This window comes from Drosophila yakuba, chromosome X (genome assembly GCF_016746365.2).
Source record: "Drosophila yakuba strain Tai18E2 chromosome X, Prin_Dyak_Tai18E2_2.1, whole genome shotgun sequence".
In the NCBI taxonomy this organism is placed as follows: Eukaryota; Metazoa; Arthropoda; class Insecta; order Diptera; family Drosophilidae; genus Drosophila; species Drosophila yakuba.
Window position 1 is genome coordinate 18,407,115 of NC_052526.2, and position 24,849 is coordinate 18,431,963.

General features: G+C 46.6%; 1 protein-coding gene across 3 annotated transcripts in view; it reads right to left on the reverse strand.

Annotated features, from left to right (window-relative positions):
* LOC6525919 (low-density lipoprotein receptor-related protein 2) overlaps positions 1 to 24,849 on the reverse strand; it is a 144,830-nt gene that overhangs the window by 7,182 nt on the left and 112,799 nt on the right. For all 3 annotated transcript variants that reach the window (XM_039376274.2, XM_039376248.2, XM_002101703.4), the window contains exons 3-8: positions 16,805 to 16,960; positions 16,054 to 16,185; positions 8,618 to 8,890; positions 8,243 to 8,497; positions 5,797 to 8,115; positions 60 to 5,720 (exon numbers count right to left, since the gene is read on the reverse strand). In XM_039376274.2, the coding sequence (XP_039232208.1) occupies positions 60 to 5,720; positions 5,797 to 8,115; positions 8,243 to 8,497; positions 8,618 to 8,890; positions 16,054 to 16,185; positions 16,805 to 16,960 (8,796 nt within the window). The remainder of the gene's footprint in view (positions 1 to 59; positions 5,721 to 5,796; positions 8,116 to 8,242; positions 8,498 to 8,617; positions 8,891 to 16,053; positions 16,186 to 16,804; positions 16,961 to 24,849) is intronic.

Sequence of the window (24,849 nt, forward strand, 5' to 3'; positions counted from 1 at the left end):
TTAGATTTGTTTTTTGGATTGGTTATGGTTTATGGATTGGTTATAGCCAAGATACTCACTGCACTGGTGCCGGTTGTCCTCATCACTGTTGTCCAGACAATCGTTGTCGCCATCGCAGATGTAGATCCTTGGTATGCAGTTGCCATTGTCGCAGGTGAACAGATCGCCAAAGCAGGTACGTCCCTCGGACTTGCAGTAATCTGGTGGCTCATCGGCTCCATCACCGCAGTCATCGTCACCATCACAGTACCAGGTGGCTGGAATGCAGCGATGGTTGGGACAGCGGAAGCTGTTCGTCGGACAGGTGCGTTGGCCACAATGCAGGGGATCCTCGTCGGAGTTGTCGCCACAGTCGTTGTCGCCATCGCACAGCCAGTAGGGTTCCACGCAGATGTTGGTCTTCTCGCACTTGAGATGATTCGCCGGACATGTGGTGTTCATGGGACACCGTTCGTGCGTCTCATCCGATGTGGCATTATCCTTGCAGTCATTGACACCATTGCACACCTGAGCCTGTGGAATACACCGTCCGTTGGCGCATGTGAACTCACCATCCACGCAAGGTGGATAGGTGCAGCCGAGCTCATCGGAACCATCCTTGCAGTCGTTCTCGTGATCACACTTCCAGGACTTGAAGATGCAGCGTCCGTTGTTGCAGCGGAACTCGTTGGGCGAGCAGGAGTGGTAGGCACAGTAGTTGGGATCCTCGTCGGAGTTGTCGCCACAGTCGTCGTCGCCATCGCACGACCACATCCTCGAGATGCATCTGCCGTTCTTGCAGTAAAACTTGCTGGCCTCACACGTATTATTACGCGGAGCACACATCCTGCCCTCGTTTACCACCTTGGTGCTATCGTCGCACTTGCACTCGGCCTTGCCATTCGGAGCAGGATGACAGCTCTGGGCACAGCCGCCGTTGTTGATCCTGCACGGATTCACATTGCACTTCTGGCGATCGGAGCTGTAGATGCGAATGTCTCGCGGCGAATCCTCCAGTCGCTTCACCATCTCCACCATATTGGCTCCCGTGTGCTTCTCGGCCCGGTAGACACCTCTCAACTGGAGATCCGTCCAGTAGATGTAGTTTCGGAACACGGTTATGGCGAAGGGATAAATGGTGGCCGCCACCAGGAGCTCTCTGTTCTGACCATCCAGATCGGATCGCTCGATCTTCTCCCTTACCGCATCCGTCCAGTACAAGCGTCTCTCATCGTAATCGATGGCCAAACCGCTGGGCTGCGAGAGATCCTTATCGACAATGGCTCGCTTCAGAGAACCCGCCATGGTGGTGCGGAAGATCTTGCCGGAGGTGCCGAACCTGCCCCAGTCCGTGAAGAATAGGGTGCCGTTGCAGGGATCAAGGACAATGGCTCGCGGTCTTTCCACGCGGGCAATCATCACCAGTTCGCTGCCATCCAGGTTCATGGCATAGATTGAGTTGTTTGAGCTGTCGGTCCAGTAGATCTTCTGCTGGGTCCAATCGTAGGCAATGCCCTCGGGATTGATGCCCTTGTTCAGGACGACAGTGATGTCATCGTGTCCCGGCTTATTCGCCTTGGTGTACGCAATCTTGGCCCATGGACGGATTTGTGTGTACAGCATTCGATTGTGGGCAAAGTCAAAGTCCAGGCCAACGACATTGGTGAGATTCGTCAGCGGAGTGAAGGGCACTTCCGTGGAATGGGGATCGAGATTGACAGCACGTATCTCAGTTCTGGTGGCAAAGACCAGGTACTCATTGACCACCTCGCACTTTCGTTCATCGGCGCTCAGCTTGCCAGTGGCACATTCGCAACGGAAATTGCGGCCAGAGGTGCCAGAGGTGGCACCACCATCCGGTGGGAAACTGAAGCACAACTGATCGCAGCCACCATTTCCCAAATGGGCACAGGGATTTGTATCGTCCTGCGGCTGATTGTTGATGTTGTATATGGCAATGTCCCTAAGCTTCTCCAGGTTCGTTCTCACGCTAGTGGCAGTTTCATTGGCACTATGCTTGGAGGCCTTGAAGACGGTCATCAGGTTCCTGTCCACCCAGTAGACATCGTTCAGATAGACAGCGATGCCCATGGGATTGGGCAGATCTCTGCGGATTACCTTGCGATTGGCGCCATTGTATGAGATCTTCTGAATCGTGTCCAGTTTCGAGTCCACCCAGTAGATGTCATGCGTCTGCATATCAATGGTGAGATCGCGCGGCAACGAGATGCCCGATGTGACCAGTGGTGTCCACTTGCTGCCATCCAGGAGGGCCTTGCCAATTCTAGGATGCTGACCATAGTCGATCCAGTAGAGCAACCTCTTGATGGGATTCACGGCCAGTTCGCGTGGCGCATCTGTGGTTGTCTTCACCAACACCTTCCTATTGCTACCATCCAGCCAGCAAACCTCCACATAATTCTCATGCGGATACACGTTGGTGAAGTACATATTGCCGGCCACCCAATCGATGGTCAAACCTCTGATGCCATTGCTACCGATGCCATCCTTGACCACATGCTGCAGATCGGTGCCATTGGGCCGCGACCTGAAGATGCCGTTCCAGTAGCCACGATTGTACTCCGCCCAGTAGATCCATTGCTCACGATACATCACGTCCACGTGAAGAATGTGATGACCCGGTCCGCTCACCGGTACCATGGCCTCGGAGCTGTCGGTCAAGCTGTAGCCCCTGATCATGTCCAGTTGCGAGACGACGGCAAAGATCTTGTAGGCGACGCAATTGATCTCGTTCTCCTTCTTGTAGCCAATGCCGCAGGCACAGGTTCTGGTTGCACCAGGTCCGGGAATGCAGAGGTGCTTGCAGCCACCGTTGTTCGTCTGGCAGGGATGTTGCATCAGGGCGCGCTTCTTGTAGATCATCATGGACCGCAGATCGGACTCGTTGTCCACAATGGTCTTGGGATTATCTCCATGCGGCAGATCGATCCTAACAATGCGCTCGTACAGCGGATCCAGATAGTAGAGCCTGTGGTCCAGGATGCCCAAGCTCCTGGGCTTCGCCATCGGATGCGAGTCCTTCATTGCGATCAGTGTGTGATCGTCACCATTGTAGTCCATGGAACCGATCACGGCGGGATTACTGGCACTGTAGTAGAGCATTTTCTTCTCCGTGTCGACGGCCAACGATTCGGGATGGGCAAACTCCTGGAAGACCACAATGGCGTTCTGACCATTCATATCGACTCTGCCAATTTTGATGGGCACTTCGAGAACACCTTCATCGATCCAAAAGAGCTTGCCGTCGGTGGGATCTAGTACAATTTGCTTGGGCCGCGACACGGAGTTCGGATATCCATCGTTGGCCAGGATTATGGTGCGATACTTCTGCTTGCCATCCACACGCACGGCCTCAATGTTGCTGGCCACCCGGTTGCCAATGTAAAGGTTTCTGCCCAGCCAATCGAATGCAATGGTATAGGGTGCTCCCACAATTCCGTTTTCGATACCCAGGAAGAGGGTCTTATTGCCACCGCCATAGGGCGTGGTATAGATGGTGCAGTTCTCATCATCATCCTCTCTGCCCTGCACCCAGTAGAGTGTCTCTCCCTTGCGATCGAAGTCCAAGCCCGTGCTGCTTTCGATACCAATAACTGGGGCCAGGGCACCGGCTCTCGCATCGCCACCATTCAGAGGAAGATCCACGATTTGCGTACCCTTGACGACCATGAGGAAGGGATTCTCCTCCTCGATGCAGCGACCTTCGCTGAGGAGCTTGAAGCCCGGCTTGCACTTACAGGAGTAGCCCTCCTGGGCACTGGGACTCAGCAGACACAGGTGCTGACAGCGGGATCCGGCACAGGGATTGGGAGTCATGGGCTGCAGGGAAGCGTGATGGACGTGGATGGACAATGGTTGACTTATCAGGTGCGACACGACCGTCTGATTCTTGCCACGGAACTTGTTGGCGGACAACACGCGATTCAATTGTCGGTCGGTCCAGTAGAGCGTATCCTCGAACAGGGACAAGGAGTGAGGATGCAGCAGATAGTGACTGCTGGCCAGGACTTGCTGTCTTCCGGTGCCGTTGTAGTAGCAGAAATCAATAAAGTCAAGCTTGGAGTCGGCAAAGTAAACCCGCTTGGTTGCAATGTCCAAAGTCAGGCCATTGGGCCAATAGATCTTGGTGTTGATGATGGTCTTTCGCATGGTGCCATCCATGCCAATCCGCTCCACTCTTGGGTTCTCACCCCAGTCGGTCCAGAAGATCCATCTTGCTCCGGGACTGGGATCGATGCACATGCCCCTGGGTTGGGTGATGTTCTCCCTGACCAAAACCAGGCGATTGGAACCGTTCTCCGCAGACACTTCGATGGTGTTCAGCTTGCTGTCCAGCCAGTAGAGATTCTGGGCAATCCAATCGTAGGCGAGACCCTCGACCAAGTCGAGACCCGTGTTGATGATTTCCTGTGGCTCCATGCCGCGATCTAAGCGGGAGATCTTCTTCAGCTTCATGTCACTCCAGAAGATGGTGCCGGTGTGCATATTGGACGCAGTGGCCACCACATTCTCCACAATGATGGGCACCCGCTCGAGTCCCTGTTCCTTCAGATCCGCCACGAGTATGGAGTGGCGATTGGAGATGATCAGGAAGGCGGCGGTGTGGTTGACAGCCTTGCACGTGTGCTTATTGGACTCGAGGATGTAGCCATCGGTGCAGGAGCAGAAGTAGGAGCCCTTGGTGTTGGTACATTGCTGGGAGCAGAGGCCAGGAGGATCGCACTCGTTGCTATCTATGCAGGTGTAGCCATCTTCGCCTATCTCCGATCCCGGTGGACATACACACAACGCTCCATTGGGCGTCTTCTGACAGAAGCTGGAGCACTGACCCGCCTGATGTTCACACTCGGCCAAGTCGCAGCCCTCACCCTCATCCGAGCCATTGGGACAATCGGGGGTATCATCGCACACAGATGTGATGTTCACGCACCTCTCGGAAACGCCAGGACATTGCCACTGGCCATGGGGACACTTGAATGGTGGTGGGACACAGGCGTGCTCAGCACCCTCATCCGAGTTATCGCCACAATCGTCCTTGCCATCGCAAATGTACGCCTTGAACACACAGTTGGTGTTGTTGCACTTGAAGAAGTTCTGGGCACAGGTGATCTGGCCACAATCCTGTTCATCCGAATGATCCGAGCAATCGTTGGAGCCATCACAGTGCCAGGCAATGGGTATACAGAAGCCAGTGGACTTGCAGCGGAAGTGCTTCTCCAGGTTACACTGATTCGGTCCCATCGAAGGACAGCCCACTTCATCGGAGCCATCATTACAGTCCGGTATGCCATCACATTTGTACGACTCCTCCACACATTGCCTCAGATCTGCGCACTTGAATTGATTCGCCAGACAGGATATGGGTGGACAATCCTTCTCGTCCTGCTTGTCAAAGCAATCATCGTCGCCATCGCAAACCCAACTCTTGGGTATACAGTGACCCGTTCTGGGACACGTGAACTGGAAGTAGGCGCAGGTCTTTTCGGCACAGAAGTCACCCTCGTCGGTGCCATCGCCACAATCGTTCTCGCTGTCGCACTTCCACATATTGGGAATGCAGCGTCCATTGGCACAGGCGAACTGGGAGGTTCCGCAGGTCACATTGCCGCACTCCTGCTCATCGGAATTGTCGCCACAGTCGTTCTCCTGGTCACAGCGGAAGTTCTGCGGAATACAGCGACCCGATCGGCACTGGAACTCGTTGGACCCACAAGTGGGTTCTTTTAATTGGAAAGAAAAGATATAATTAGGATCATTGATGGAAATGCGCTGTCTACTGAGAATACTAGTACTTACTTGTGCAGTTCTGCTCCTCATCGCTGTTATCCAGACAGTCATCATCGCCATCGCAGACCCAGGACCTGGGTATACATCGCTGATTGTTGCAGGTGAAGTCCCAGGAGTTCGGACAGGGTTGCACTGGCGGCTCGGCACTGGGATCGGGAATGCAGCTCACCTGGTCGTCGGCCAATCGTTCGCCATAGGGACACGAGCAGCGGGACTGCAGGCGACCGAACGAAGGGGAGGATGTGGTCACCCCATCAGTGCCATTCGATGCGCCGATGGGAACAGCGAAACAGATCTTCTGGCAGCCACCATTGTTCCTGTGGCAAGGTTGCGTATCCGCGATTCGCTGCACCTCATGACTGTACACCTTAACGCCGTAGAGTCGGTTGGTTTGTGGTTCCCGGACCATCATCTCCTCCTGCTCGCCCGTGAGCTTGTGCAACCGGATGATGGCATCCAGGCGCCAGTCCGTGATGTACATCCAGTCGTTGTGTATGACAATGGAGAAGGGATGTCGCACCAGGCGGGAGTTCACCGTCTTAATGTCCGTGCCATCCAGGTTGGCATGCTGCACGTGATCCAAGAGAGCGTCGCACCAGTAGACACGATCCTCCTTGAAGTCGATGGACAGTCCATTTGGCCAGCCGAGGGTTACGTTTTTGAACACCAGCAGACCGCTGCCATCGGTGTTCGCTCTGGTGATGTTGGCAGGACGATCCCATTCGGAGAAGAAGATGAAACCACGATTGGGATGGACCACAATGGCCCTGGGACGTTTCAGGTTCTTCAGCAGCGTTCTGCGATGTGTGACATTGCGGGTGGAGAGGACGTTCAAGGTGCCCTTGCGCGAATCGATGTAGTACAGATTCTTGGAGGCCCAATCGACGGCCAGTCCCTCGACGCCTTCATTCTGGGAGGCCAAAACGATCTCCCTGCCAGTTCCATTACGATGCACCCTGTAGATCACGTCCTGCAGCACATCCGAGTAGTAGATGAACTCATCGCGTGCATCGAAATCGAGACCGACGAAACGTGCCCGCCTGGAAACCACCGGCATGATGGCATCACTGAATCCCTCGATGACCGGTTCCAGCACCTTGCCCTTGATGAATCTCTGCTGCGAGTACATGAGGAACTCGCTGACCGGTTTGCACAGTTTCAGATCCGTTTCCAGTTGATAGCCCGTGGAGCAGGCACATCGGAATCCCAGGCCAGTGGGTGCTCCCTTCACGGCGGTCACAATGCACATGTGATTGCAGCCACCGTTGTTGTTGCCACACGGATTCGATACCCTGGGCTGGCTGAGCGCATGGACAGCAATGATGCCCTTCGGCTCCCTGATGTCCTTGGCCTTGTACGTCACCTGAATGGAGGTGGGTCCCTCGAACTTGTCCACCGACATGATGCCCTGCTTGGTGGCATCCGTCCAGTAGATACGATTCTCGAAGAGTGCCAAACGCGACGGACTCGGTACCTGTTGACCCCTGAGCACCATCACCCGATGAGCGCCCTCATAGTCCACGGACTCGATGTAGTCCAGCAGGGAGTCGCACCAGAAGACACGCTTGCCGATAATGTCCACCGTCACACCGCTGGCCTTGTACGCCGCCTCCGAGACAATCGACCTGGCATGTGTGCCATCCATGTGGGCACGCAGCACCTGACCGCCATCCGCCACGAACATCAGACCGGCGGTGGGATCCAGCGCCAGATCGGCGGGTGATGTGAGATTGGAGCCGAGAACAACTGCATGCCATTGACCACTCAGCTCGAAGACATCGATCTTCTGACCCACCAGATCGGCCACATATATCTTATCGCCCACCCAGTCGACGGCCAAGGCGACGGGCGCCCAGGTGCCGGGTAGTGTTTGATCGAAGGGCGAGACCGCTTTGTTTTGTGCATCCAGGGGCAGCGATTGCACCTTCCGCGTCTTGATGTCCGACCAGTACAGTGTGTTGCGGGCATAGTGGAAGGTCACACCCGCCGCTGATGTGGCATTGGCCAATACCTTGGGCTCAGTGCCATGCGGCAGCATGCGCATGATGGCGCGATCGTGGGCGAATATTAGTTGCAAGTTATTCGCATCCGGTGCAATGCACTTGGAGTCATTGATCAGCGTATAGCCCTGGGCACACTGGCACGTGTACGAGCCCATGGTGTTGGTGCACAGCTGGTCGCAGTGACCCCACTCGGCGCACTCGTCCAGGTCCACACAGGTGCGGTTGTCCGGCGCCAGCGACTGGCCCGGCTTACAGTAGCAAACGCCGCCGGTCAGCGAGGGTCCGCACTTGAACTCACAGCTCAGCGCGGGACACGAGGCCATCGCTGATCGAGATGGGTGAAAAAGAAAAGGATGGTCAGGTGATACAGATATGGTTACCCTTGGGAAGAGAGAGTTCAATCTTTTGCAAGAGTGCTTTGGCACCACTTTTAGACTACTTGGGATACTCACAGCAGTTGGTCTCCTCGTCGGTGCCATCCTCGCAATCCCGATTGCCGTCGCACAGTTGCGACTTCAGGATGCACTTGGGTGTGCCGCTGGCGCCGCCACGTGGACAGAGATGCTTGTTGTCCGGACAGGCGATGGCCGTGCAGTTGGCCTCGTCGCTCTTGTCGGCGCAGTCGTGGTAGCCATCGCAGTGGAAGTTGTACGGAATGCACAGTGCGTTCGTGCAACGGAACTGGGCGTGGTGGCAGGGCGGGAAGTCTACAATAAACACGAAATATAATTAGGCACTCTATATGCCAATAATGCTGGTGCCAACTATTCTTTAGATATTAAAGTATCTTGGTTTTCTATCTACGAGTAGATAAGTAGTCCACTTACTGCAACCCTGCTCGTCCGAGTTGTCGCCACAATCGTCGCGGTGGTTGCACTTCAGAGCGGCATCGATGCACTTGAGTCCGTTGGCACAGCGGAACTGGTCGAGGCGACAGGCGACGCCGCTGCAGCCGACCTCGTCCCGCCCGGTGCGGCAGTCCAGGTAGCCATCGCAGCGCTTCTCCTTGGGCACACAGGGACCGGTGAGGCGGGCGCCCTCCGCGGGCGCTCCGGTGGGCGTGTTGCAGAAGAGGTCCGTGTGCTGGCACTTGCGGTACGCTAAATGGGAGCAACAACAAATTACAAAATTCAATTATTTATCATATAAATCAAAATATATTTGCTCAAGTTTGTATGGTAGCCATTACTACTTAAGTAATATAATTGATATAGAAATTTTCAAGATACTCGCTGACCTGCTGTTACAACCAAGTCAGCCAAGTAAACCCCACACATAATAATCTGTACATGACTGCACTCAATTATGGCTCATTTCGGGCCCCCAACTATTGTGATTAATTGCATTTGCATTGAGTGTGCGACTCCCCGGGACCGATCCATAGAAGTTTTGGAAAGGAGCGGCCTCAATGGCTCAGTGGGGTGTCCCTGGGCTGCTGACCCATTGTCCCAGACAGAGGTCGGTTCTCCTCGGCTCATCAGCCATCTGGTATTTCAATGGGTGTTGGTGGTCCTTAAAAATGTCAGGCCAAAACTATTTGTGCTGCCAAAGACATTAAATTTTGATGCCAGACATTCGGGTAGGGGAGCGAAGTGTGGGCTTTCGGGGTTTTGGGGCCTTTGCTTGGGCACGCATGGCGTATACATAATGCATGTTCGCTGTACCAGTGTCGGGCGTGATTGTCTGTCCGCTCGACTCAGCCGTCCATCTGTCCGTTCGTCCGTTTGTCCGTCCGTTTATCTGTCCGTCCCTTGGCTCGTCCGCCCGTCCATCTGGCCCGGATTGTGCACTTGAGTTGTGTGTGTCGGCAGGCAAAAGTGCTATAAATTATCGAGTAGTTGGTTGCAGAGTCCTCCTCCCGAAAGCCACACACAAAAAAGGAATGCTCGCCAGAGGGAAAATACTCGAGAATACCCAGCACTTTCATACATTTGCACTTCAAAATGCACAAATGATGTGAAAATATAATTATTACGTGGTATTACGCATAATTATGCATAACATGTGCAATTATCTGCAAAAACTGTATATTTCCATATTTATTTTCTTTCAATACCCATTCTTCTTTTTGGCGAGTTAGCTGAGTAACCAATCCGCTCCGTACATGTGAAAATACAGGGTATCGGTAGGAAACGAAGGGCGTGTGTCTGTCAAGGGTTCCGTTAACAAGAAAGAGGTAGCAGGCAGAGTCGTGCATTTGAATGACTAAATTAGAGCAACTGCTGGTGAATCGGGGCTTTAATATGATATATGTGCCTTTGACGGGGACATATGTCCGTGGACATTAGGGTGAACTAGTGACATGTCGAAAATATAAAACACTAGACACATACACATAGCCATATACTTAGCTAGACGTATACCTTTAAGAAGTTGTATTTAACAATAGTTAATATTATATAGCATTAAATAAAGTCTAATTAAAATGAAAACAAGCCATTGCCAAGTACAATAAAGTTTCTAGTTTACACTTTCCCCGCCGGCAGTTTCCACTGTAATTGTATCTGGGGTTCGTCCTAATCCTGGCCAGCGTTGCGGATGCCCCGTTGATCTATGCCAGTGCTGCCAGCATCTCTGGACATCATAAACTTGGCAACGAGTATTTTATGCATGTCTCCCGCTTCTTAAGCCGCATTCCCCATCATGGCTCATGGCTCCTAGCTCATGGCTCCTAGCTCATGGCTCATGGCTCATGGCCCATCCCCTCCACTCCGGCTCATTCCCAATCCCCTCGATTAACTCCCGGAACATTTGCGTGGAACTGGGCGCCACCGGAGGAGCCACCGGCAGGACGGGAGCATCCCCGACGGGAGCATCCGAGTGTGGCAGGGCAAACTTAATTAGTGCAAGTTAAACAAGCCAAGTTGTATAAATATTCCCCGACAGCGCAAAACTTTCTCCAAGCAAAACAATGGAATGCGTATCCTGCGCCGCGTCTGTGTGTAAGTGTCCCTGTGTCTGTGTGTGTCCTGAATGTGTGTGTGTGTGTCTGTATGTGTGTATGAGTGCAGGTACGAGCAGGGCAGAAAAATTATATACCTATATAGAACAAACATTTAACAGGTGTGTGTGTGCGCAACTAAGTTGACTTTAAATATTTAAATCGCAATTATGGATTTTCGCCATCAATCAAATTGAGCATTTCCAAATGATTAAAATTAAATTCTATGAAAATAACACATTTTTCACAATTCGAGATGGTTCATAAAACCAGTTACTAAATTACGTAAAAATTGTAAATACTAAGTATACGCCTCGTAACAACGTCTATATTTTGCCTTGATTGATTGCCTTATGAATTTTACTTGCATAATGCTGCACTTTAATTTTTGTTGTGTAACTATATATATTTTGCTGGCTCCCAGCTTTTTCTATTGACAAAGTGGAGCAGCGGAAGCAAAACTTTGTGCAACTCCAACCCCTGTGATCATAAAAATGTGTCACGCACTCGGGGCAGCCCCACTCCCCTCACTCCCCTCACTCCCCCCTTCTGTTAGCTATTTTTGCCCGACTTTCTGGCATTTATATGTTTCAGTTAATACAATTTGTGGGCGTGGCCGGGCGAAATGATTTACGCCACGCAATTTGTTGCAAATTCGTTAGCTGCACTTTTGCATTCCATTAAAGCCAAATCATAATGACAAACGAGGGGCGTGGTAAGTTGTGCAATCTTGCAATGCAATCAAAATGGAAGCCAAAAAAGTTTTATTTTGTAAAAATTATTTGTACAGTTCAACGATATTTTATGGTGATTTTTCTTAATTTTTCACCCACTTAATTTGTTTGTGTTTTGCTTTTTTTTTAGAACTTTCTTCCGTTTTGGCTGCAAAACTTTTGGCCCTAGGACTTAACCAAAAATCATGTTTTTTTTTTTTCTCGCATTTACTACCAACAAATCCAGCAACTGCAGCCTCTCGCTTATTTATTTCCTTTTTGTAAGCCAAACACTTTCTAATTGGGTTCTCTGGTTCTTTCGCTCGCTGTTTTCTCAGCATTAACTTTTATTGCAAGCCAAGACTTTTATGCGTGTACTAAGGCCAAGAGCGTACTAAGGTCTTCGCGGGGCGGGGTGGTGGAGTGGGGGCTGCCAAGGGGGTGTGTAATTACGCGCGACAAGTGCCACGCCTCCAGCCCCCAACTACCGCCCCTCAGTCGCGTCACGTTTAGCTGCAGTCAAATAAACGTCAGCTGCAATCGTCGCCACTCAGAGAAAGTTGGAGAAAAGGGAGAAAAGCGCGGGAGAAGGGATGGAGAAGGTGTGGAGAAGAGGTGGAGAAGTGGTGGAGAAGGGGTGGAGAAGTGGTGGAGAAGGAGAGGAGAAGGGGCGGAGAAATGGGGGCTGATGACACTTTATGAGACAGTTAACAGTGCTGAAAACTTGGCTTTTCCACCGCCAAAATTGTATAACCATAGAGGTCAGCTCGAGGACACTTTCTGAATGAAAAAACAAACAGCGCCAAAAAAGTGCAAAATACATTATGAAATTCTGCTAAATTTACTATAAATCTGTAAAGTCATGCTTTATTCCCTATTTAATAAATCATTTTAAGCGCATTAAAGTTTAGTAAGTAAATTAATCACAATAAATACGCAGGCTTCCTTCAGTTTTGCAATTCTGTAGATGTTTGGCAGTTAACTTGAAGCTCCATTTATTTTTAAATTTTTATTAAAAAAAAAATCCTATTTATCCAGTATATATTATATATTTTTCTATATAGAATAACAACTTGATTTAGCTTTTTTAGCATTGGCAGACGTCATCACTGGATGGGCACTTAGCTGAAATGGAGGTGACTATAACCCCCAAGTTCTGCGGACAGGTGGTAAAAGGGGTGTTTGGTTTTCCCTGAAGCTGGGGAAAACTCGAAGGCTTCTGGTAATGACAATTTAAGCTCTTCGCTCCTCCAGGTTTTACGCACTTTTTTACGCAGCAATATCTGCCTCATTAGACGCTGCCTGCAATTAAAAGCGAAATGCGGAATGCGTAATGTCCGCCGGGAAAGTGCGAGTGCCACAGCCTCTTGCCTCAAGTATTTATGCTTCAGTTTCAGCTTGTTGACTTGCGACCGCAACGCCGGCGAAACGGAAGTGAAAATAATCGGCCGGAAGTGGGCGTAAGTTGGCAAAAGTGGGCGTGGTGGGTCGTCTGGTAGACAAGGTAACTTTGCAGCAGATGTCTGCTGTTTGTTCTCACAGTTAAAGGTGCTCTTATGTACAAAAGTCGTAAATTATAATTACACACCAAAAAAAAAGGCAGCCCATTTCGATAAACTAGAAGTGGCACTTTATCATTTGAATATAAATTAATTAATTTCTTATTTAATATTGTTTTAAAAACGTGTTCTGACACTGAAGTAAAGTCAACAACTGCTGTGAATATACAGACTTGGCACGTCTGTTGACATAATTAAAGTGGAAATTTAAAGTCTAATGCGCAGGCAAACAATCCGTTTTGGGTGACAACCACATCCCTTGATTTTAATTGCACACATCTGGAGATGAAGATCTATATATCCTAAATATATATATAACATTTTCATTGCTATGACATCGCTGGAACCCAGACATCCCTGTGTCCCTGCTTGTGTTTGTGTGGACTATCTACGTGGCCAAGACCCCATCTTTCCGCATCCTTATGCTCATCCCCATCCTCATCCTCATCCCCATCCTCATCCCGATCCACATCCACATCCATCTCCTTGCTCGCACAACACCTGAAGTAATTAAATAGTTGAAATAAGCCCGCTCTAATATTTATATGCCATAAATTAAGCAAACAAAGACGAGCGAAGGCAAACAAACACAGATACACACACACACACACACCCACCAACTTGCTAGTTCAAGGAGGAGGGGGGCGTGGCCCATGGGCGTCGGGAAAAGGGAAAGCGGAAAAGGGAAAAGCGGAAAAGGAAAAGGGGGGCGCTACTGTCATCCTGAGTGAAGAAGACGACGCGTTGACACGTACGCAAAATAAATTTGTTAAGAACGCAATAAGAGTGAACATTTTGTCGCCATTTAAGCGCGATAAATTATTGTGCAACAAAGTGCGACAAGGACAGCAGCATGGGCCGGGAAAAGAGACAGCGACAGTGGTCGGAAAAGAGAGGGTATGCACTCGTATTACGGCAACGTCTTATTAAATTAAAATGAAATTTAAACTTGATCCTGTGCCGACACAACTTTCTGCGCCAGCAAGAAGCGACTATCAATTGAGCTTTTCTACTTTTCGGCATCAGAGTTGTAAATAGTAACTATAAACTAGCTAAAAATATTATTTATATTTATATATATTTTATTATCAATATCGGAAGAATAAAGGAACTCATTTCAGCCATATACTTTTATATAGTGAAGCATCAAAAAACATATTGTTTAAAATCTCACTGGTTAAATAGTTGGACAGCCAACTGGATCACAGCCATTTTGAGCGGACAAATTGGCCTTCTAGCTCGGCTTAGGTGTGCGAGCGAGGCGGCATGCGGCGGTGCGAGAGAGATGGCGTACACAGGACAAAGTTGTGAGGGCGTTTGTCTAGCCGTTTTCCACTTTAACTTCCCTCCCCCCCCGCGCTTTTCCCGAAGCAGGAGTCGTCAAAGCTGCCAGCTGAAGTTGCACAAAAGGATGGCGGAAAAGCGGAAAAGAGGAAAAGCGGGACACTTGGAAATTGGTCGCCTCAAAGATATTTAAATATTTGTTTGCCTGTCGGTGCGGCTCAGTGTGTGTGTGCCTGTGTGTGTTGGTGTGTGTTGGTGTGTGTTGGTGTGTGCGGGTGCATAAATCTTAAATAACAAGCAATAAATGCTCTACAAGTCTTGGGCACTTTTCGGCGATTTGCATGGACATGCTGCCATCCCACTCTATCCACTATCACCCCTCTCTATTCTCCGTCTCCGTCTCCGTCTCCGTCTCCGTCTCTACCACTGTCTCTGTCTCGCAGGACATGACTCCCTTTCTTTGGATTCTCACTCGGCAAACTTTTAATCAAAATGTGCGGCTCAAAGTCTGCTGGCTGAATGCACTTGAACTTTATGCCAAAAGCAAAGTCCGGGTAAAATCTACAATCCAGAGTGGCGGGAAAGAGAGGGCCCGATGAGTCGGCGAAAGAGATGGCTATCCGCCATACAAAGTCCAACCGAGCGAAAGCTGTTGAAAATGCATTAAATTCTTTGCTCAACGACCAGACAACAGACTTTCAAGCTGCAGATTCTGAGATGCTGAGGTGCTGAGAAAGTGGGCTACTGATGATGGGTTCGTGGATTACTCAAGTGCTCGGCGATATAAATATTATCCTAAATGCCAAGTGCCAAGGTTTATTGGTGTCTACGCAAAAAGTCGAGTGCAATGTGTTATTGGGAAAGATGTCTGCCCCCGAAATATTTATGAAAACCTATTTAAACTCTATCCAATTAGTTAACTGCGTACATTTTGAGCCTTTAAGATTAGAGTTTACCTCGAGAATAAATTATTGAAATGACTTCGTGGCATTCCACTTCATTCGGAACACACACTTGGTCCCAGTGGAGTTTTGAGTTTTATTTTTGGGGATTGCTTACTTTTCATCGCATTTGCCCCCAAAAACCCAACTAACTTCCAACTTTCAACGAACTTCATTTGCGATTCCATCCATGAACCTCTCAACAGAAACAACTTTGGCCGGCCATCATCAATTCCACTAGCTAAAGGGTTAACCTTTCACCCTTAACCCCTTGGCCCACAAACAAGATTTATGGCCTTACATCAAATTGATCCATTTCTGTTCGCCTCGACTTTTCCTCGCTAATTTGCGGCCTTTACCTTGGGGATTTTATAGATATTTCTCTCGTACCATATATATTAGCATATATAGAAGTTGGTATATATTTATACAATATATATATATTATATGTTTGTAAATATTTTGCGTATACTTGCACGCTTGTGTAATTTAGTTGGGAAAACAAGAACTGCGGTCTTCGGTTACATCTCAGTGTTCAAAATTTGCATAAATAAAATTGGCATAATAAAATGTAAACATTTTGCTAAGCAAATTGTTATAGCACCACCCTTTTCTTGAAAGGATTCCTCTTAGGGACTTAGGATGAAGATGAGGATGAGAGCTCCTAGCCAATATTTGTGCAGTCAACAAATTTACATTGCAAGTGAGAAAAGGCACGAAACCCATCGATTTGAATGGGGCTTTTCCACTTCCTGCTATTATTTAAATATATTCTACATTTGCATATATATATATATATATATATATATATATAGTTATACTCACTGCACTGAGCCTCATCCGATTTATCCTCGCAATCCTCGATCATATCGCAGCGATAATGCGGAGGGATGCAGTAGGTCTTGTTGAACGTGTACTGCCCGCAATTCAGCTGCGGCGTTTCGCATTCCGGTGGAGCTGTGAAATTGGGTTTAAAAATATTTAAAAAATATTACAAAATATATAAATAATCATATTTTAAAGTAAACCAAGCTTAAGTTTATTAACAAGTGTTAAGTTGCTATAAGTTCAGCTTAAAGGCTGACAGTTTCTGTTTAAAGTGGAGCTGTGAAATTGGATTTAAAAATATTTAAAAAATATTACAAAATATATAAATAATCATATTTTAAAGTAAACCAAGCTTAAGTTTATTAACAAGTGTTAAGTTGCTGTAAGTTCAGCTTAAAGGCTGACAGTTTCTGTTGAAAGTGCCGCGTGTTGCAAAGACTTATCTTGGCTTAAATTAAAAAGTACAGCTTGAGTGCATTTGCATTGAGTGCTCTCTACACATCAATCAGATCTTCAGTGAGCACGCGTTCAAATTAATTAATTCCGGAAATGGCAGCGAATAAAAGCTGGCTGGAAATTCGCTGGATTGAAGCAATTATCGAATCGCCACCGCAGAGCACTTGAATAATTCCTTGGTTTCGCACGGCCCACTTAATTACTGTCTATAATGTCATATATATTTTAAATTTGATAACTTCCCCCTTCTCCCCCTCCACACTCTACATGTCAGAATGTTATTGGTACTTACGGCACGACTGCATCTCATCCTCGCCATCGTCGCAGTCCTTTTGGTAATTGCAGACCCAGTGGTGCGAGATGCACTTGCCGTTGTTGCACCGGAACGAGTCCGTTGGACACTCCGCGTTGATGCCACTGCTGCCACCTGTGCTGGCCAAGCTGCCACCTGGAAATAGGGAAAGGAAGGTGGAAAATGCCGGTGAAAGCGGAAAATCAGTGAGGGCTCTTCTTGTCGCACTAATTGGCATGTGACTGCCGCTTTGTCGCTCGTCTTATCCGCAAGTCGTTGCGAAACTTTGCTAATAACCAATGCGGTGCCAATAAACAACTGCCAACTGGCCAATTAGCACTTGAAAACCATAATGCCACAAATTAGTTACAGCTTTATACTATACATAGATTATCTACAACGAGCTAGCATTTAGTTCCTACAATTTATGGTACATAAAATAATTTTCTTACTTAAGAAGTCATGTCTTTAAAAAGTGTACAAATGCGAATGCTTGCCATATTTGAGTTGTTTTTTTTTTTTTGTAATCCCATACTTATTTGAATTACAAATGCTTTCCTACTAATTAACAAGCTGAGAATGCACTTTTTTCGAGTGTTCCAAAAAAAAAAACAAAGAAGGGAGCTGGGCAAAAGGCAAAGGGAATTCTGGCTGCCGACAACAAAAGACTGTCATAAAATGGCAGCTGCAAGGATGCGCCTCAACTTTTGTGGCTGCCAAAGCCGCCGCGGCTAATGGCCTTGTCATACACACACACACACACACACTGGCACACAAGCACTAACACACACTTGCACAGGCACAGGCACACACACACACATGGGGGAAAAGTGCAGGAAAACTGGGAGGAAAAACTGCAACAGCAGAGGCCAAGGAAAACGGAGCAGGCAAGTCAGAACGCGACCGGAAATGCTTAGCTGGGATTTCTTCTCGACGGGGAAAATGGAGAAGGGAGCTGGGAGCTGGAAAACTGGTGGAAAATGGCTAGAAAATGGGTGGGGAAAATGGCGCATGGGGTCGACTGTTCAGTTTTTGGGGCCAGGGCGCTGACAATGTCATTTGTTTCCGGCTACGTGCACTCTGCACGTGCCCGACTTTTTGCGGGCAACTGAGAGAAAGTGGAGAATGGCGGCGTAAAGTTGCTCCACTGTTGCCCCCCTCCTTTTTGCGCCCTCTTTTTTCTCCCGGTGCACCTGCTACAACTGCAACTGCAACTTCCAATTCCGCATCGTCGTCGATGGTAGTTGAAACCGAACTTCAATTAAGCCCGATGCGAAGTGAAGTTAACCGAATTGGCGCAAACTAAAGCCAAGAATTGAAACTGAATGGAGTGCGCAGAGTGTAGAGTGCCGAGCTGCAGAGCTGCAGAGCTGCAGAGTGGTAAATGCACAAGGAAGCTGTCAAATAACTATAGAAATCGAATAAAGAAAAAGGCTTTCAGGATAATGGGGAATCTAAAATAATTTCCAACTTTCGCCGAAGCTCTAGCACGGACTTTTCAATTAATAATCCCTGTAAACCAAATTCGATTTTACTTTCAGCCCTTAAACAAAAAAAAGCGTAATTGTGATATATATTTTGACGATTTCATTTTCAGTTTTCTTGTGAAACATTTTCAATTAATGTGCCACAAACACGTTAGCCACTCAAACCACTGATGTTGCAAACGAGAGCCACCAAAACTCCGCCCACCTTTTGAAATGAACCCGAAAAGTTCATGTCTAATTATGCATCTAATTAGTGAGTGCATTCTCCGTTTGGCAATTCATGCCGAAATTATTTTTGCCGCTTCCGTGCCGCTTCCATAATAAGAGCCAAACCGCAGACGACAACCAGAGAGTTGAGCCCCCCTTTTTGCCCGCAGCCTCTGCTTTTTCCACCGCCATGTCATGCAATTCATTGCGAATTTAAGTACGCATGCCTTGCCACAGAATGAAAACGGAGTCATGTTTTATCACAGCGGATAATTCACATGCACCCCCTCTCATAATTGTGCAAGCGAAATCCTTTCATTCATGCAATGTGTGGCTCAAATATTTTTAATAGTCGAGCACATGCCCAGCAAAGGTATTAGATCGACTGCAAAGTAATTGGGCAGCTTATATGTCGCCTGGGGATTTCAAATTGGGGAACGAAGTTAACTCTATTTTAATTAGTAACATTTGCCTTTCTTAAATTGTGCTTTCCTCTAGTTAGCCTCCAGTTTTCCCAAGGACTCGGCCCGCATCTGTGCTTAGAAACTTTTCCTACTTCGTTTGTTTGCCACTTTGTTGTGGAGAAAGCCTCTTGGAATAGTTTTTTGGCTGGCAGCGAAACTATTTTGGTGTCCAAGGTCCGAAAAAACGAGTGGCAACTGCCTTGCCTTTGATGTGCCCGCACCAAAGTTGTCCACGACTGGCGGATAATGACACCGGGGGAAAGGGGGGAGGGATCCTTCCGGATATTCCGCCCCTCGATTTCCGCTGGCTGATCCAAGCCCCAAATCCAACTCCAACTCGAACTCTGGAATTTCCTGTCCTCGCAGCAACCGCGACAGCATCAAAATGCACGTTATTAAGTATTATGTTGCTGTTGCTGTTGCTGCTTCTATTTGTTTTTATTGTTATGGGCCATGTTATGGCCATGTCCTGCTCCTCCTCCTCCTCCTCCTCCTCCTCCTCCTCCTCCTTGTCACCCGTACCCGTCTCCTTCTCCCGATCCAATTTTCCTGCCCCAGCAGCATCAACGGTTTTAAGAGCTTACAAAATATTTTGTAATTTTGTCACGTCTCAACTTTGGCGACGTCACTTAAAATTACATTTAACGAAAAACAAAAAAATAGAAATGAAAATGAAAAGAACAAAACAAACAAAAAACAAAAAACAAAAGGGAACGGCCAGGAAATGATGTTTGCCTGCGATTTTCCCTTGCAGTTACTTTCCTGCGGGGTAAATCAAAAATAGATGAACGTCGGAATAGATGGATGGATGGTTTGGTAAAGGCCCCAAAAAATAAATGTTAAATAGGAAATGGAAAAGGGAAAACACAGTTTAAAGTATGTCGAAAATCAAAGGGTTTATATAATAATAACAATAAAACCCATTAACTCATTTTAAAGGCAACCAGCTTTCAGTTTTTAATCTCACAGAGAAGAGAATCTGAAATTGCACGATAAGTTGCTTATACGAGTATGGCAAGTGTTTTTCCTAAGCAATTTTTATTGAACTTTGAGTGGCTTAAAACCGGTTTGTAATCTTCTTACTTCTTCTAATCTTCTTCGGACAGGAGAAAGCAATTGTGTTGCACAATGAAAGGGGTTCATTTGTTCCTCTGCAGCCCATTTTCAATTTCCACACATCCCCAAAATCCAGCTTAGCACCAAACATCCAGTTTTAAAGTGACTGTGGCACTACTACTCCTGCTTAGATTTCCTAAGGCTTGTGTTACTGCATTTCGCAAAAAATACTCGTAAGCATAAATCAATGTTTAGGTTGTGACAGAACAAAGAGGATTTGGGCCAAATCAAAATGGAAATACATATTTCCATTCTGAGTATGTCATGAATAGATAGTTCACAATTTTTCCCCATAAAATAGCCGATTTTACAAGGAGAAATAGAAGTCTGCATTCATAACATGAATAAAGTATTAAGTTTTTGAAAACCTTTCTCTAACCATAAATTCAAGTGAGATATTCTCAAATACATTTTTTTTTTTGTATTCCCCCAGTTAAAATGATCGATTTCGCTGGGTGCATTCAGTGCCCATGACCATGGCTTTAGTGGGTTAAAACGGAGATGTTCCCAAGCTGGATGCCACCAAAAAGTGCATGCCGCATTTGGAAGCAGTCCTTTTGCCAGCCTTGCCATACATTTATTACCACGAATTTCCATTACTCACTTAAAGAGGGGGAAAATCGTTGGGGGGCGCTGGGTCGGGGTATTATGGGGGCGTGGCCGCAAATATGGCAGTCAGACAAACGCGTTATGGGAACTGCCGAGCAGAGCTTTCCCGACTCTCTCGAAGATTCATCAATGAATTTATCAGTTTTTATAGGCAATTTATTATTTATTGATGGCTGTGCCACTGGCTAAAAGAGAACCCCTGGGAATGGAATGCCTGCTGGTGCAGAGGGAGGGGTGAGGGGGCAGTGGGGGAGTTATGGATATAGATACTACACAGTTACCCAGTATATTCATCTCCAGTCGCACACAGCCGCAAAAACATAGCATACATTTGAGGGCCAGACAATAACTGGCAACAGCTTTTCAAACTCCAAACGATTCTTTCTCTCTTCCCCTTTTTTTTTTTTTGGCACTCTTTTTCCCTTTTTTTTTGAGGGGAAGTTGAGGGGGAAGGGGGCTTTTTGAATAATGGCTGGGGCATGTTGTAGGGGTTTAAGCCAGTTTGGTCATGTGGAGAGTGCATTTGGCAGTCATAAAGGAAGCGAAGCCAAAAAAAGCAGACGAATCCAAAGAGAATAATATATTGGTAGCAGATAAAATGAACTACCGACCATTGAAATGCCCTTTAAAAATTATATAAAAATTAACTAAAATACAGCAGCAAATATATACCATAAACAATTGGGTGATATTGGTTTTATGACTTTTGTGAAATTCCGAAATCTAAATAGCATTGATTGCTAGTACACAAGGAAAATCAGTTTAGACTGCGCATTTTCCGCTTTAGCTAATATGCCGAGATGAGGCAACCGGAAAGGAAAACTCCAAAGAGCCGCAACATTCACCCGGAAAATGGGAAAAGGGCAAATGTAATGCGAAAGCGATGAAGCCGCGTCATAATGTCCGGCAAATTGTTGCGGGCATTTCGCATCGCATCGAGGCACGTCTCAGTTTACAATGTTTGCCTTTGATTTCGCATTCAGGGTTTTAAAATTCCATCGCAGGGCGCAGTCATTCAATCCAGAGGTGGGATCTTTCAGTGGATCGATTGCGATACTTAACGAATATTTATGCATGCTAATGTCTCGCATAAGTAAATGTTAGCTCAATTAATTGTGCTTAAATTACATTTCAAATGATTGGTTTCATAAACTCTTCTCGGTTAGAGAATTCACTTAACACTTAACTATTCAACGCAATGCAATTTTTATACATTTTTCAGACTGATGTCGCACCTGCTCGAGAGATATTAAAACCACCCACAGATTATCCCACAAGTTGCCGCCCAACCAAATGTATCAGTATCGATGACCGCAGCCGCTTAACCCACTGTTGACCAGTAATGTGATTTCGTACGTGATTCGAAACGACAGCATGTGGATAAGCGAGGAGGCCGGAGGGCGTGGCAGGCTGTGATTAATTTGTAATTTCATTTCAATAATTAATAGCGCTGCAAAATGCCCACATAAAATGCATATTCCGGCATTAATTTATAAATAAATTCGTGACACTAAATCACATGACAAATTTTCCAGTATTATATGTGATAAATTTGCAAATGCAACAGCGAAGTGGTAAACATAAACATAAAAATCAAAATAAATTTCAATGCATGTTTGTTGCACAAAAAATGAGCAAGTAAACGAATCAGCTTAATAATAATTTATATCCGTTTGAGGATCCGCACAAATGGAAATAAATTAAATATTTATGCAACATAACCTGGCCGGCAAACAAAGGCCAAGGAGCAAAAGAAATTAAATAAATACAAATATGTACAAATACAAATAAGCAAATAAATATTGCATCAAAAGTGGAAAACTGGAGGACAAGAGCACACAAACAACGGAAAACGTGAAAATGGCAAAATGGGGCAGCAACCAAATGCAACTTGGCCAAACAAAATACAACAAACAGAGTGAAAAGGCAAAAAAAAAAAAGAAACAAAAAAATAAAATAAAATATGTGGGGGGAGGGGGGTGGTTTCAGCAGAGATGCCGTTAATTATGCCACCAAAGTGAGATCCTTTTTTTAACGAGTAAATTATTATACGCTGTCATGCAAATAGTTGCAATAAAAAAGGCAAAAACTCAGACACACAGGCGCCAGAGCATGGCCATAAAAGAAAAGGGCGTGCAGTTCGGTTGGGGGGTTGCAAGGGGCAGGAGGGGCAGCTGGCATAATTGCATGCTCGCAGCCATTCCCCCACCCCCCATCCCCCACCCCAACACCATCGCCCACCCAAAAATCACACAGAAGAAAAAGAAAAAGCGTTTTCAAAGGGAATACCTCAGCAGATTGAAATTCAGAGCGGCCAAAAGTTGTTTACTTAAGTTTTAGGAGTTACTATGATTATATCAATTGAGATTTGCATTTAGCGAAGAAGTCGTAATACATTTTTATGTAAGGAGAAGATTAAAAAGACTCCACCCACAGGATCTATCTTTTAGAACCATGTCGTAATAAATATGCTTAGTATTAGTTGTCAATAAATATTAATAAATATTTAAAAATATAAAACATGTATCATCGAATATAATCAAAAATTGTTAACTTTATGTCTAATGCAATAGTATTACTATGTCCTATTCCTTAAACATATAATTGTTTAGGCTGCCTGAAGGTAGCAGTACAATAATTTAATTATTTTAATAATTAAAAAAAAAAGATTTTTAAGGTTTAGTGATTTTTAGCGGCGTAGGATGTATAATTTTTAATTCTAATAGCAACTGCAGCTATTACTATTAATATAGTTAATTATATTTATATACTTATTGTGCAATATTTTTTGCAGTGCACGCGGCGCCCTGTCCTGGGACTCATTTGTATGCACACAGGCGGCCTATTATTTTTAGCGCTGACGTGGGCGACGACGTCAATGTCGACCCGCAGCGGCTGTGAAGGGTTAATGCGACCGCGGCAACAAGCCAATGGATGAATCCCGTGGATCCTGCACCTTCCTACCTCCCCAACTGCCCACCTCCCCAACTGCCCACCTCTCCACCTGCGCACCGCTCCTCACCCCGCAGCACGCTGCCATGACGTGTGGCCCACCGATGCGGACGATGACGTTGACGTCGACGTCACAGACGCCGGGCAAAGTAAGCAGCGAGCGGTCGGCGAGGGGTAATTGAAAAGTTTTCACTCAATATGGCAATGCCTATTTATTGATAAGCTTAATATTCCAAATGCTTTGTATACTTAAGCAGCATGTTAAATAAATCAATCTAGATGTACATGTGTAGTTCATAACTTCATAAGCACCCCTCGCATCTGCAACTTTCAACTGCAGGTCAAAAACACAAACACACACACACACACACACATGCACACATACACGAAAAGACGCAGACACACGCAATTTATATTTGATGACCTTACGCACATTCAATGAGCAAAACAAGAGCGAAAAGCACTTCAAAGGACTCTACTTGCAGGCGGGATTCGGCAGGATTCAGCAGGATTCAGCAGGATTCTGGATGCAGCGCACCGTTTCCGGGAACACGACCAGTGCGCACATATTAATAATAATCTCCGCGATCCGAAAAGCTGGCATAATTAATGGCATACAAACAAGCAGTACATAAATTTTGGAACCCTTAAAACTGCAGGACAATGCAAGGACATTTAAATATGAAGCTGCACTTGCAGTTGCAGTGGCAGTGGGAATGCAAAGTAAATCATGACCTACACTACTTAATATTTATATTAATATTCATTTATTGCAATAATAAGATCAACTTTAATACGTTTTGCATGTTAAATGGTGAAAGCAAAATAATTCCCAGTTCAAAATTGATTCATAGAATCTCTCTAACAATGGCGGCCTAATTTGCTTGTCAATTGTGATAATAAAGGGGAGAAGAAGAAAAGCTCACGAAGGCGGAAAAGTGGGCGGGAAAAGTCGGGTGAACGATATGTACGTGACATTGCAGCCAATCCGGGAAACTGGAAAACTGGGAAACTGGGAAACTGAGAAACTAAGAGAAGTGACTCCATAAACACGTTGTGCAACCAAAAACACCAATAACCAAAGCGAGAAAAAAACAACAAGCAAATTTAAACTCTGGCATAAACTGATAGGCAGCAACAACAGTGCCCAGTGGAGATGCTCACCTGGCTACTAAATAGCCAGAGCTAGGCCATCAAAGTGGCTATTGTA